The 14,792-nt window shown below is 31.2% G+C and overlaps 2 protein-coding genes and 1 long non-coding RNA gene across 3 annotated transcripts; 2 read left to right on the top strand and 1 right to left on the bottom strand.

The window, feature by feature from the left end:
• The first annotated feature begins 4,243 nt into the window (after positions 1–4,243).
• Positions 4,244–8,367, top strand: LOC133686265 (persulfide dioxygenase ETHE1 homolog, mitochondrial). The gene is made up of 9 exons (XM_062106960.1): positions 4,244–4,633; positions 5,091–5,219; positions 5,319–5,426; positions 6,436–6,570; positions 6,907–6,948; positions 7,025–7,084; positions 7,182–7,235; positions 7,999–8,023; positions 8,107–8,367. Exons 1-9 carry the CDS (start codon positions 4,418–4,420, stop codon positions 8,187–8,189), a joined length of 852 nt encoding a protein of 283 aa, XP_061962944.1. The 5' UTR covers positions 4,244–4,417; the 3' UTR covers positions 8,190–8,367.
• LOC133686281 (uncharacterized) lies at positions 6,430–8,113 on the bottom strand. The gene is made up of 2 exons (XR_009839665.1): positions 7,470–8,113; positions 6,430–6,591 (listed from the first exon to the last, which is right to left on the bottom strand). It is a non-coding gene; the product is annotated as an uncharacterized LOC133686281 (long non-coding RNA).
• Positions 8,368–9,628: 1,261 nt separating the features above from the next.
• LOC133690073 (large ribosomal subunit protein eL20z-like) lies at positions 9,629–12,647 on the top strand. The gene is made up of 4 exons (XM_062110235.1): positions 9,629–10,072; positions 10,440–10,515; positions 11,330–11,444; positions 12,388–12,647. Exons 1-4 carry the CDS (start codon positions 9,841–9,843, stop codon positions 12,445–12,447), a joined length of 483 nt encoding a protein of 160 aa, XP_061966219.1. The 5' UTR covers positions 9,629–9,840; the 3' UTR covers positions 12,448–12,647.
• The last annotated feature ends 2,145 nt before the right edge of the window (positions 12,648–14,792 follow it).

The following is a 14,792-nucleotide window of genomic DNA, read 5'->3' as shown; positions in this document are numbered from 1 at the left end:
TCCTAATGAGATTAGGGTTAGAAATCATATTAAAACTAGAAGCATAGTTTTATATATGAAACTAGAATCCTAATGAAATTTAGATTCATTCCTATATTCCTAGTTAGACTAGGACTCTAAAAAAGACTTTAGATATAAGTAGGATTTTATGATTGATATGTTAGGCTATTTAACCTAGTTAGAACTAGTTAGGTTTATAGGCCTTGGAAGCCCACATGCTATGCTGGAGACTTTGTTATCCATATAGGTCTGTTAAGCTCATATGATAACTTTGTCTCATCACAATCCATATAGGTTTAAGAGCCCATCTGGAGTCGAAAGAACAATCCCAAGAGATTGAGCTTATATATAACCTCAGTCCAATTAGGATTAAATGTATTATCTTAAGAGGAACTTGAATTAGCACAAAACACAACCTGTTTCAATATGATTGAAACTCAAAAAGTAAAAAACTAGATTATAAGGGTTTAAATAAAGAAGAAACCAAAATTTTAAAGAGAATGGGAAAAAAACATGCAAAATTATAGATAGTTTTTCCTATTCTACTATTTCTCTAAAGAAAAAGGCATGTTGTCCTTTTAATCTTTTTTTATATGTTGATCGTTCTTGGAGTACAACTAGCATAAACTCCAGAATAACTTTTTTTCTAATACAAAAGATTTTTGGCAATGGGAATTGATATTCATTCCTGCATGGATCATCTCTAGAGGTGAGATAATTAGACAACTTACAGGTTGTTACTATTAGTTTAATATGCCGTGTAGTCAATCGATTAGTTACACGTGGTATTATTATATTCATGTAAATACATATTTACTATTAATAAAGGTTTAATTTATCTTTAGTATTCATATAATATTAGATTAATGAATTTAGAGTAAAGATAAAGTCCATGGAACAAAAATATTTTGCAAAGAAAATTACAAAATTGTTATAATTATGGGATTTCTATTACATCAAAGCATTGTTCCTAAAATATTCATGGTCGATGCTCTCTTAAATATTGGGCATTCATTAGAGTCATAGAGACTGACACATATTATATTCTTTCCTTTATAAAATGAAGTAGTTGTTCTCATAAGTTAAGGTATAAGTGATGCATATAACTAATATGGAGGTGCTTGTCATAAGACATATACATTGAACTAACTCGTATGAGAATTTCATATAGAGAGATCATATATATATATGTGTGTGTGTGTGTGTGTGTGGGGGGGGGGGGTCATCTTTTATAAATAATGTTATCATTTGATCATATTACACGTTATCCTAATCGAGGTAACGAAAGGACAGACATTTGATATAACATGAATTATATGAAAGTTCTTAAGTGATAAAGAGATGATTCATCACCCTAGGTGAATTAGGAAAAATGTTTCATATGTTCTCAAATAGTATTGATTCAGAAATCATTGAGAAAGGTGGAATAAGATTTGAAAAGAGTATAAAATCTTATTCAAACAATCAACGACTATTATGCAGAGAACAAACATGATTTAACATAGTAGACATACTTCATGCTTTAACGTTAAATCGAAACATTATTGATAAAAGGATATTAATTATACTGAGAAACTAGTCACTAAAAGGTTAAGTCAAACCACTAATGACTTTTCTAATATTTAAGGGATCATAACACATTGTTAGACGATGCACTTGATCTTTATATATAAATTAATCAATTGTTGAATTGATAATAAATTAAATTCTATTTAATTATAATTATAATTTATATTTGGGCTAACACATTAGGAACTTAATGGGCCACACATGTTAAGAACTTTTAGTCAAAAATTAAATTGAGATGATTTAATTAAGTATGACTTGATTAAAATATATATTAGAAATTAAGTACTTGAATATAATTAATACATGGATTATATTTCTAAACCTAGAAAAATCAAGTAAGGACTTGATTGAGTTAATTTCTAAAATTATCCTGAATTAATATGTGGATATTATTAAGGGGGGAAATTGATATTTTGTGAATTTATAGGGTTTTTCATGTTTCCCTATAAATAGCAAGCCATACCTTTTATATTTTTAAGAGTTGTTGTCGGTTAGACAGAAAAACTTTGTAAACACAAAATGAGAGTTATTTAGAAGATTTCTCATTGGTGGTTCGTATGGATTACCATTGAAGATCAGACAATTTGACAACTTGTGGTATACGACAACTCAGCATTTAAAGAATTATTCAAAGCCAAAGAATACCATATCTTCATGTAATAAATCCTTAAACAACTCTAGATCTATCTAATAAGATCTTAGAAACTCTCAAATAATTTTGTTTCATAGTTTTCGCTACGTGTATGATCTTCAGAAACTCAACAGTCACGACCAAAGGCTTAAGATAGCATTTGGTTAGTACCTCAATACATAAGAAATGAAGACAGTTATAATAGAGTGGACGAGATAGAATAGGAGGTAGAGATAAAGTTGTGCTTAGTAGTGATATACAAGATAAAATAACTATTTTCATATCTTATTTGGTTGACGGTGGATATAAGATAATAAAATAAAATAAAAATTATTATACTTTTGATTTTCATTACCATAAAACTTGACATATTTGAAACAATAATTAAAAACTATTTTTTTTAACTGTAGTTTACATTTGAATATTGAAATTTTGTTTTAACTAATTTAAAATATTAACTTTTCAACCTATAAAAAGAAATTAAAAACAAATTTATCAACGAATAACTCACTACCTTTGAGTTAGGATTGATGAAAATAAACTCCAATACAAGCTTGTCATCAACGAAATCTATTTATTTTTTTTAATTTTCAAAGATTCTAAAATATAGAAATTTCTTCTATGATTTGGGCCTACGAACCTAACGGCAAATTTCTTCTAACCATGTGATTGAAGTTACAAGTAATGTTATGCTCTCAATACGTAATTGCATCCATACTATCTAACATGGAAATTTAGATTTTAAAAGATAGTGTAATGTTAGGATACCATGGGGAAATGCACATTTTAAGAATAATTGTATTTGAGATTTGTACCTCAAACCCATTCCAACCACAACTTCTTGGGTAGAGGTGGTGGCACAACTTTTATTTTTATTTTTAGATGTTTTTTAAAAATATTTTTAATTTGAAAAAAATATCAAATTAATGTTTTTTAGTAGTTTTTAATAGTTTTGTTGTGTTGATATCAAAAATAAAAAAATTATTTTAATGTATTTCCAAACGAAAAGCTATTTTAAAAAATATCCTCCATTATAATTCCAAAAACCTCCAAGTAGCTGAATGAAGACCATAATAGTGTGCGTTTGGGAATGTGGTTGAAACCGCGTTCTCTTAAAATTCAATTTTTTATTTTTGTTAAAAATTATTTTTTTAATGTTTTCATATTGTCTTAATGTGCTGATATTAAAAATAATTTTTAAAAATAAAAAAATATTATTTTAAAATATTTTTTAATAAAAAAAAATATTTTAAACTATAATCACTACCATAATATCAAACAATAGATTAATTCATATTACTATGCTTGATCAAACAGAGCAAGCTTCATGTAGAAAATTACGATTTTTGCTTCATTGATTTACCGTGGATTATACAGAATGTTGGGTTAAAAAATTGCTCTTTTTAACTGGCTTTCAGTAATTTTATGTCTTCTTTACGAGGATAACAAATTATTCGAAAGGCATGGCAGAAGATGTGCAATTCCTGCAAGTTGAGTCCTTTTTTATTACAAAAGGGAGTTATTCTTTTGAAAAGCAGGTTATTACCACGCAAGTCTGGTATCATTCTTGCTTATTATGCTTTCCTTTGGACCTCCCATAATAGATAAATAAATAAATAAAAATATCAATAATTTTTTTAAAAAAATACTAAATTAATGTGTGTTTTTAATTTTACGGTGTAAAAGTGTTTTTTTTATAAATTGTTCTTACTTCAAATTAATTTTTTAAGTTTTTAAATTGTTTTGATTTACTGATGTAAAAAATACATTTAAAAAATTAATAAAATTATTTTAATATATTTTTAAATAAAAATTACTTTAAAATACAATAACTATTATGATATATGTCATTTGAAATTACATTTCAAATTATTTAAAAATAATTTTTAAAAAATAAAAAGAAAATATTATTTTTATATATTTATGAAAATAAAAACTTTAAAAAAACAATAAAGCTAGAATCAACGAACCAATCCATTAGAACAATAAATAAATATTCGTTGCAAACAGACTTTCACTTTCAAATCATATTTCTTGCGTCACAAAAAAACAAGAACAATGTACAGGAAACCATGATCACCCGCCAATGACGTTATCTTCAACCCTTATTTTTAAAGAAGAAAAAACCAAATGACAACTAACTATAAGTAAATGAAACCCACTAATCTTTTCTTATTGCTTGTTGGATAGTAATCTATAAAACAATAAAAAACTCTAATGCCAATTCAATTCATAAGATCCTCTTTGTTTGCATCACCAAAAAATCTTCTACGAACTCTTTTTCTGGTTACGAAGCTCAGATTTCTAGCAATGGGGTCTTACACGGCTTCTTCTCAGTCATCGAAGCTGTTTTTTCGCCAGCTCTTTGAAAAGGAGTCTTCCACCTACACTTACCTTCTGGCTGATGTTTCTCATCCTGACAAACCCGCTCTTGTGAGTTCTTTAACTTTGATATTGCCTTTCCTTTTGTTTTGTAGCGTGTGAATAACTTTTATGGTCATGATTTCTTGAATGGAATTGATTCGTTTTTGTTAGAATCTTCAAACGTTAATGGGGTTTTAAAGAAAGTCAGTTTTTTTTTTTTTGAATTGGTAGATCCATTTCCTTGACTGCTTCAATTAGCGGAACTCATGTCAGGCCTATGTAGGTTTCGTGTTTGATCAGTGAGTATAAGATCATGCCATATGCAAATTCTTATTTCAAAAGAAAAATGAAGTCGTGACTTTCTTTTCTGTTGATGTACATGGTCAAATCTCAAATTTGAATGGTATTATTGCATTCAGAAGGGAACATATGATTGAAAAAAATTAAGGGTAGGTCCTAGTTTTGATTCAAATTTACTGGGTGGACTTTTAGATATGATGTGGAATTGTATTGGTTTATCTTGCAGTTGATTGACCCTGTAGACAAGACTGTTGATAGAGACCTGTCTCTTGTTAAAGAACTGGGATTGAAGCTAATCTATGCCCTGAACACCCATGTTCATGCTGATCATATCACTGGAACAGGCCTCATTAAGGTTTGCCACAGATCAATTTTGTCATCAATTGTTTACTATATCTTTGCTATTGCCTTGTAATAGTAGTATTTCTCTTTGTAATGCTACTCTTTCTTGCAGACTAAATCTCCAGGTGTGAAATCTATTATTTCAAAAGCAAGTGGATCCAAAGCTGATGTTCTTGTTGAACCTGGTGATAAAGTATCTTTTGGGGATCTTTTCCTTGAGGTAGGCATGATGATGCTTGTCTCATTGAATTTGCTTTTTGTTAGGATCTATGAGTGTGCTGTGCTGATGGTGAGCTATTCCTTTAACAAAGCAATGATATATATGGTTGATTATAGACTAGGATATCTAAGGTTTCACAAGGAAATCTATGATTTCGTTTTTATCAAGAACAATTTCTAAATTTCTAACTTCACTGATTACCAGAGTCTCTGTGCCTAAAAATAATTTGAGGCAAAAAGTTGTATTACGTGATGAAAGTGATTAAATCAAAGGTACTAAGTAAAGATTGGACTTCTGTGTGAGGAATAGAATTACTTTAGTCCCAGCACATGGTTAGGGTTTCATATCAGAAAATTTTAAACTAATTGAATATAGAAATAACAACTTCTTGATGGATTTCATAACTGTGCATTGATCCAATTTTTAAAGAAAACTTCTAAAGATTTGGCTTATGTAACTTACCATTCCATGTTTAGGTTGAACTTAAAGTTTCAGACAAAATTGTAAATTAACGGTCTAACTATGCCTATATCTTTGATATACTTTTGGAAGTTGTGTCTTTGTTTTTAAGGATGCTTGACAAGCTTATATGGCATGTTCTTATGCACCACAAGCAAGCATGGAATGTGTATCGTGGTATCAAAACATTGTCACAGCTGGTCTTTGTTGCAAGTTCTTTGATGTTTTAAGCTTCTATAATAGAAACTGAATTTTTAGGCTGAAGGGCACAGTAATGTTTTACACCCACCCTCGATGTTTCTTTCTTTTTCCAATGCTCAACTGGGTTGGGGATGTTTTTCATTATAATTTTGAAGCCTATATTCCTGACATTTTCTTATGCATAATGAGTTGATTTTTTTTCAGGACCAGTACTAATGCAGTAAATATGATTTTGTTTAGACTTTGTTATTGTTGACACTTGACTGCATAGTAAACCTATTCTGTATGACAATATTATAAGGATACAACATATTTAGCATCCTGAATTATGATCTATCTATAATTTCAGGTTCGTGCCACACCTGGCCATACATCGGGTTGTGTTACCTATGTCACAGGAGATGGACCTGATCAGCCTCAACCTCGGATGGCATTCACTGGTGATGCTCTATTGATACGTGGATGTGGGAGAACAGATTTTCAGGTATTGTGTCTTGAAACTGATCTGTAGAGTGGAAAGAAGTAATCAGTTCCTTTTGTAATGTTAAATTATCAAGACACTGAAAAATGTATAAAATAAGGATTTCATTCACCTTTTATTTCTCATTTTGAGTTTGACTAAACTGTTCTCAAAGTGCAAATTCTGATTTCACATTTGGACAGTTTATGGAAACTGAAATTCTGTAGTGATAGGAATGACCATACTGAATTTCCTTTTCCTCTTACAGTGTCAAATTTGCATGTAGTGATGCTATGGCATTTATATTCTTGAGGAAGAATATTTATGCATCAAGGTTTAATACCGGAAATTCTGTCACAGGGTGGTAGTTCAATGCAGCTTTACAAGTCAGTGCATTCGCAGGCAAGTCTTTGAGATTTATTATTCTTATCTAGAGGAAAAGAAATAGATGGAATTATGTTTTTTATTTTGTGAGCAGATTTTTACATTGCCCAAGGACACATTGATCTATCCAGCTCATGACTACAAAGGGTTTTCGGTAATGATACATTTAATACCTGATCTTCTACTAGGAAAGCAAATATTTAGCACCTCAATGTTAGGTGGTTGCTTCAGCTGAAGTCTATTGGTTGCAGGTAAGCACAGTTGAAGAAGAAATGCTCTATAATCCTCGCCTAACAAAGAATCAGGTAATTCTGTGGTGCTATATCTATGCAGAAACATGTTCACTGTATAAATGGCTGAAAGTGTAGTGAAATCATAATTATAGAAATGAATTTAGGGATTTCACAGTAGCATTTATGCTTGCAGCAGAATTGAATGGATAATAATTTGTTCAGTAAAAGCTATGTGTTGTTCTTAAAATTAACAAGGATAAACAAGGTCTTTCTTTAAGGAACAGGGAAAAGGAAAGATTGGGTTACCCAGCCACTTTTCTGAAATATGCTCTTCATCCTATTGGCGACACCAATTGCTTAGTAACCCAGGATCATAATGGTGCCTTGTTTCTAGAGAGACACGTGGTTATGCTCTCCTACTTGCTATAAAGAAGGTCAGGTATGAATGGACCATCCTTGATAGACCCTGCTGTGAACCCTCCATGCCAAATCTCTCTAATCATCCCAATGACCCGAAGCTTGGTCATGGATTGGATCCTACCACCAACCATGACTCGCCTGGCTTTCCTTTTACTTGTTACATGAGCCCAGACCTCTCATGTCGATGCTCCATACAGGTAGAGGTCCATTTTCATGCAAAAAAGACAGATGAGAATAAATGTGTTGATCGATATTCTAAAATTGACTTGGAACATAATGTCCTAAACTAGGCAAGTCAATTTTGCATTCCGGTTGTGATCATGTATTCCCACATAAGGTTCCTTTTCTCTTAGAATTCCAGTATTCATTCCATTGCAATAGTAATTAATGTGCTCCATTCCATTTTCTTTTGCAGGAAACATTCAAAGGCATCATGGAAAGTAAGTAGTGGAGTTCTTTACAGTAGGCTCAAATCATAACTCGACTTTTTAGAACACTAACTTCTATAATAATGAAACTGCAGATCTGAACCTGGCATATCCGAAGATGATGGGCATTGCAGTCCCTGCAAACATGGTTTGTGGCTTGCAAGATACGACTTCTTAAGCCTGATGGACTTTCCTTAACCTGTGACATGATGATGATAAAATGGCCCTTGATGTAAGAAGAAATGTAATAAATGACTGAACAATTGAATAAACGAAGAACAAAAGGTGAATGATGAACAGAAAATGTTTCTTGAGCATTTCAAGTTGTGATCATGTATTCCTAAGAAATTTAATAATTCTATGAGGTGTTGGCTTTTTAGATATAATAAGTTGAGGAAGTAAACCTCCTTAAACTAAGAAGAATTTACTCTTTTTCATTTTTTGATGCAGAAAGTTTTTTTTTTTTTAACTTTACTTTATGAACCGTGTCGGTGATTTCTTAAATACAATCATTTAAAAAAATATTTAATATTATATATAAGTATGTTAAACAAAATAGTGAGTTAAATTTCAAGAAATTTTTAGTGAGTTCACTTATAATAATTATTTTATTTCTGTGCTCATGTTCGTGTCGGTGAATTCATAGAATGAAAAAGGAACATAATTTAGATATATTGTATATTATATAGGTTTGTGAAAAAGTTAAAAGATTATATTTAATGAATAGAGATTAGTGGTACTTGAAAGATTTGCCGTATCTCTAATTCATAAGAGCGCACCACAACAAAGCTTTTTTTTTATTACTATAGTTGGGTTGGGTTGAAATTTATAATTTTGTCTAATTTAATTTTTAATATTTTATAAATTATAAATTTAATTCTAATTTATTTTATTTTATTTTTATAATTGAGTATATTTTATAAATTATAAATTATAAATTTAACCCTTATTTATTTAATTTAATTTAATTTAATTTAATTTTAGAAATGAGTAAGTTTGATATATTGGGTTAAATTAAATTTTTTGTTGATATTATAAACATTCAGAGGAAGGATATATATTTTTAATTTTCATGGATATGTATTTAGAGATAGATTTACAGTCTGAACTATAAATTATCTTTTAGAACAAAATTAAGTTTTTTTTTAATTCACGTGGGGATGATAGGACCAGTTACGTAAACCTCAACTAATCCTCATGAATCTTGAAATTAACGATCAAATAAATTTTCAGTGAACATATTAATAATAATAGAGTTTAAATCTTAAATCACAAAAAAAATAAATATATTAATTTTAAACTCTTACCTGACCATCTTTATTTATTTTTTTTATAATCTAGAATATTTATGCTAGTTTACACATAGTATAATTAATTTTTAAATTTATTAAATACCTTGCAAGCCTAGTAAATATATAAAAAATCAGGAGAATAACAGGTAAGCACAAATATTAAAATCTATAGTGTAGAGACAGAAAATTTCTCATCAGGACTGCTAGGCGGCGAAACCGTGACCACCTTTATTTTGATTACGTGGATGGAAGCATTTACGGATAGAAAATTGTAATTATCATCACTAATGAATGAATGGATTAAAGAGGTGACATGGTCTTATCATTATTAAAAACAAATAATAAAAAAAAAAGCTTAGGGTTTAAGTAAATGAGAGGTAACAAAGAAAATGTTGGGAGTAATTTGTTCACCCAGCGGAAATTAAGTCAACGCCAATTATAGTATTTTTCTTCTTCTAATTATTCATCAACAAACGAACCTTTCCACAATCATTGATTTCGATTCTGATTCACTCCTCTTTCTAAAATCCAAATTGAATGACAATGAGCGACCAAGAGAAAAACAGGGGAGTTGTTGTAGACCACCGCCACCATGAAGACCAACCACCGCCACCGCCACCGCCACCACCCCAGCCCCAATATGGTACCTTTCAAGGAGTTGCCAATTATCCACCGCCTTCTCAAAGCCATGTCATCGGCTTTCCTCAGCCTGTCCCTCCTCCTGGTATCACCGCCGAACCTTATGCTCAGGGCTACCAAACCGTCCCAGGTACAACAACAATCAATGTTCGATATATATGTTGTATGTTAATTGACCATCAAGTGTTATGTTCAATTTATGCCGTTTCTTGGCTAATTTACCAGAAGTCACTATGAAGGCCTGTTCCTTTTGGAAAGAGGATTTATTGATCTATGTGGTAACCATAAAGATTTAGGCATTTAGAGCTTATTTTATATCCATCAAAGAATCCTTGTGAAATGGGTTTACAAGGATTGACTTAGTTATGCGCTTAGATTTTGGTAAAGCAAGACCAGGACCTTATTTGATTCTAAAGTAAGATATTCATGTTTATTTAATTTTCTCTATTCTTAGATTAAAGTTTGTTGCTTTATGGTTGTTTGTGATGCTTGTTCAGGTTATGCTGTTGCTGAAGGAAGACCTGTGAGACAACGTCGCCTACCTTGTTGCGGTTGTGGTGTTGGCTGGTTCTTGTAAGTTTGCTATCAATATGACATTTGCTCCTTTCTGTTTTCTTGGTTTTTAAATGAGTTTGTTTGCTTCGGCTTTTGGAATTATTCATATTTATCTTCCCACATTGGCTTTACATTTTTAGGTTTCCAATGTGCAAACTCGATTTTACATAGCTGCCACAGAAAGTATAGGTTTGACTGTGATGTAACTGGAATTGGATTAAAATAACTGTTTCACTGAAGATTTGATTGGTTAATGAATTAAAATTGGGTTAGCTTGCCGAACCCAAAGTCGAGTGCCAAATTTCGTAATCACATCATGTTTACATGCTACTGACTCTATCTCAGTTCATTTTTTGTGTCTGAATAATTTTGCAATTAATGCTGTTAGATTCTTAAATTGGAGATTTGAAGTTTTATTTATGCCTTAGTGCCACATTTTATGTTACCACAGTTTAAATTGATAAGTCAATCCATTTGAACATATTCTAATTTGTTTGTTTCTTTTAACTTCTGATGTTATTATTACTTCTTTTTTTTTTGAGTATTTCTTATAAGCTTGTATCGTGATTGTGGGTTATAGAAGATGGTTACAAGCTTAAATATTCATCCCAGAACGTGAATGACCTTTAGAAGACTTTAAATTTCAAATAAAAGCAATTGACTCTGATTTTCTACTTGAAATGGCTGGACTTACAAGTTAGGCTTTTCATGTTGATTATCAAATGGTGTCATATTTATCATTTTGTGGTTCAGATTTCCACTTGTAAATTATAATTCTGATAGTTTATTTATTTATATACTGATTGTGAGGAGCTGTATGCTTTTTCTGAAGGTTTATCATCGGTTTCTTTCTGGGTGCCATCCCCTGGTATATTGGGTTATTTATCATAGCTTGTATGAGGATAGATCCCCGAGAGAAACCTGGATATGTTGCTTGCACCATTGCTGTAAGTAACTTCTTCTATCATTTATTTTTATTTTGTGGACTATTATGCTGTGCTGTTTCTGTAGAAAACTTTTGAATTAGCTAAGGAAACATCTTGTTGAGCATGAGTGCCACATTGAAACAAGGTGTCTATTGCACAGTTTCTGTGTAAAGGTAAACAAACATGGGACACCCTTTAGGGGAATCCCGATTGATGCTTGTTTTTACCCTTTGAAACCACTAAAGAAAGAAAAAACCATCCACCCTTCATTTTTTAGTAAGATTGCCTTTACACCTTTATTTTACTGAATAAAGTATTCCATCTACATTATTTTAGCGTATTAAAATTTTATTATGCATGTTATCAGTCATTTGTCCGTCACTTTCTCTTAACAGTAGCTCTTTTGACAATGAAAGAGCCAGGAGTAATTTTAAATGGACCTTATTCTTTGCAAGGACCTGTATATCAAGCCAACATTTGTTAGGGGAAGCTCTAATTCATGGTGCATAATGTTTTTTATTTAAAATGTTATTACTCAGAATTGATGCTAGCATGTTTTCTCATGGGAATGCCAACAGTTCAATAAACCTCCATCGGATCCCTCTTGGCTTGGCTAGTCATTAAATACTTTTTTCCTGAATGATATTTTATCTACTTTGGAACTTAGAATCATTTTCCTTCTATATGAATGATGGAGGATGAGGTTCCCTGTTTGTTTCTATATATATAGCCATGACTTCTCTTACTCTTGATAAAATTCTGGCCGTCAAACTGTTATATTATTTTGTTCATCTGGATACTTCATGCGTAGTTGCAACTACTATATCTCTCTGTGGATAAGATTGTCTTGTTCTCATGTAATTTGCCACTGTTGGTGTGCGTTGTTAATTGTTTCCTGGGCAACAATCAAATATGAAGTCTTTTTGCCTGTTCTCGGCTAAAACTATAAGAATTCTATGTGCAGGCTATTCTTGCAACAATTGCAATTATTCTTGGTGCAACAAAGGGAGCTGATGAGTGGTAATCTACTGGGCAAGAGTTTTATAGGTTGCAAACTGGATGTATAAACATGTTTCTATTCCTGAAGATTATATTTTAAAGGTGAAAGACTGAAACTGTGAACAGAATCATGGTTGCTTGTGAAATATGTTGTTTATTATGAGTGCCGTAAACTTTGGAAACTGCCAGTTATTTACAAGAAGATTTCCGTAATTGTTTGATGCAGTTTTTGTTATAGAAATGAATCGTTGCATTATAAAAGAATGAAGAGTCACTGGATTATGGTAGAGTTGCAGTTAGTTCATCTGTTCAGGTCTTTGGTATAGAAATGCAGCTAGAGCACGAAGAAATTTCTTGTTATTATGCTAGGTATTTAGATGAATAACTGACGAAGATAATGCCTCGAGTGCCTCTTCCTTCCCTTGCGCATCCTGGGACAGTTTCTTTGCGTCCGGTTTTTTCCTGTGCCAGTAAAGATTACAAAATAGATTTCTCTGTTGCAGAGCTCGCAAATGTATATTACATTGCTGGAAATTTACGTTATGATGATTTTCTTGAATGTCTTGATATAACTCACTGGAATAGACCCCTCCCACGTATGCTCAGCGTAACTTTATTTTTAATTTAAAATCTTTCAGATCTCGAAAGATAAGTGGGTTTTTAAAAATGATGGAAATGAAGCGGAACCTGAACTATTAGTCATCAAAGTCGAGGGAAATGGAGGGTGATTCTTGTACTTACACGAAGAGAGTTTGCCTAAATTAGTATAAATATAGTTTGTGGTAAAAGACTATTAAAATCCAAGATTATGATTTGGGATCTTGACCGGCAATAAAATTCAATTCCCACTTGTGTTGAATTCAAGAGTTTGGTGAATTTTAAATTGGGTTTTGACTTATTTTATTTTGATTATGTTTAAAATGGACTCACCACTCACATTCAATGAGTCTCTGTCGAGTTACGTTGATCCATTCTAAGTTTATTTACAATGATAAGGCATGTTTTAATTCCTAAATAAACATTATCTTTTTTGTTTTACTGTATGATGGAAAGGCATGTTTATTGATATGTGAAGATGGTCTGTTACAAGCTAGGGTTTTCTTTTTTCTTTTTTTATAGAGAAACCTGAGCTTTGACCAAGTAAAACAAAATCCTAATTAAGCAAGAATAGTATTTTCCTTGACTAATAGTCTTGATTAATTAGCTAGATAGAATATCAAGATAGAAGCTTGTAAACCCGCAGGCTCCTGGCCTTTGATAGAGTGATTATTTTTTATATTAATATATTAAAATGATATAAAAATTGAGAAAAAATTAATCTATAGCCAAAAAAAAAAAAACAATTACGTAACAAGAGTTTACAATGTAATAAAGAAAAAATCTTCTAATTTATGCCAACGACATAGTGGTTTATTTCAAGTGTAATAAAGTTTTGGTCTGTGTAATTTGATCTTTGAGATCATACAAATTAATCCTCGACATATATAGTCTTGGTCTGTGCAATTTGATCCCTTCAATTTTCGAGATCATACAAATTGATCTTCGACATATATAATGGTTTATTTCAAGTGTAATAAAGTCTTGGTCTATACAATTTGATCCCTTCAATCTTTGAGGTCATACAAATTGATCCTCGACATATATAGTCTTGGTCTGTGCAATTTGATCCCTTCAATCTTCGAGATCATACAAACAAGTGTAATAAAGTCTTGGTCTGTGTAATTTGACCCCTTCAATCTTTGAAGTCATACAAATTGATCCTCGAAATATATAGTGGTTTATCTCTAGTGTAATAATTGTTATGCCAACGTATATAACCACAATAAAATTAGTAAGCTACGTACCTCTTATTGTAATAGGTAGTAAGCTACTTTAGGTTTCCCATGTCTGTCTGGTATAATTAAGAGCATTGCTGCTGTCGTAATGGCTATGTCAATACAGTGTATTTTTGGGCCAGCTTTCAAGTTTGATGAGAAATATAAAATTTTTATGCGGCGAGGTTTGATGGAAAATTATTTTAATAGGCCAAAAGTTTAAAGAAGGATTAAAGGCAGTAAAAAATAAAAAACAACAACAACAATAAATAAACAAATCAACAACAATTGCTCTGCAATTAATTCAAGTGTGCAAGATCTTCATAATTTGTTTGTCAGTATACTTGTAATCTTGTAGGCTTGTAATCTCAAGAGCTGATAATTTGTAGGCAAATAGCTTATAAGTTATATCTTTCTTTTTCTTTTTCTCTTTTTATTAATATAGGTGTTCGAGCTAGCTTGCATGTATTTCGACTAATCCCACGGGTTCTGAAGTTAACAACCATGTAAGTTTTTAGTGATTTTTATATTAGCAACCACATAGAATTTGAAATCA

Source organism: Populus nigra, chromosome 1 (assembly GCF_951802175.1).
Source record: "Populus nigra chromosome 1, ddPopNigr1.1, whole genome shotgun sequence".
Lineage (NCBI taxonomy): Eukaryota > Viridiplantae > Streptophyta > Magnoliopsida > Malpighiales > Salicaceae > Populus > Populus nigra.
This window is presented reverse-complemented; position numbering and strand designations above follow the sequence as displayed.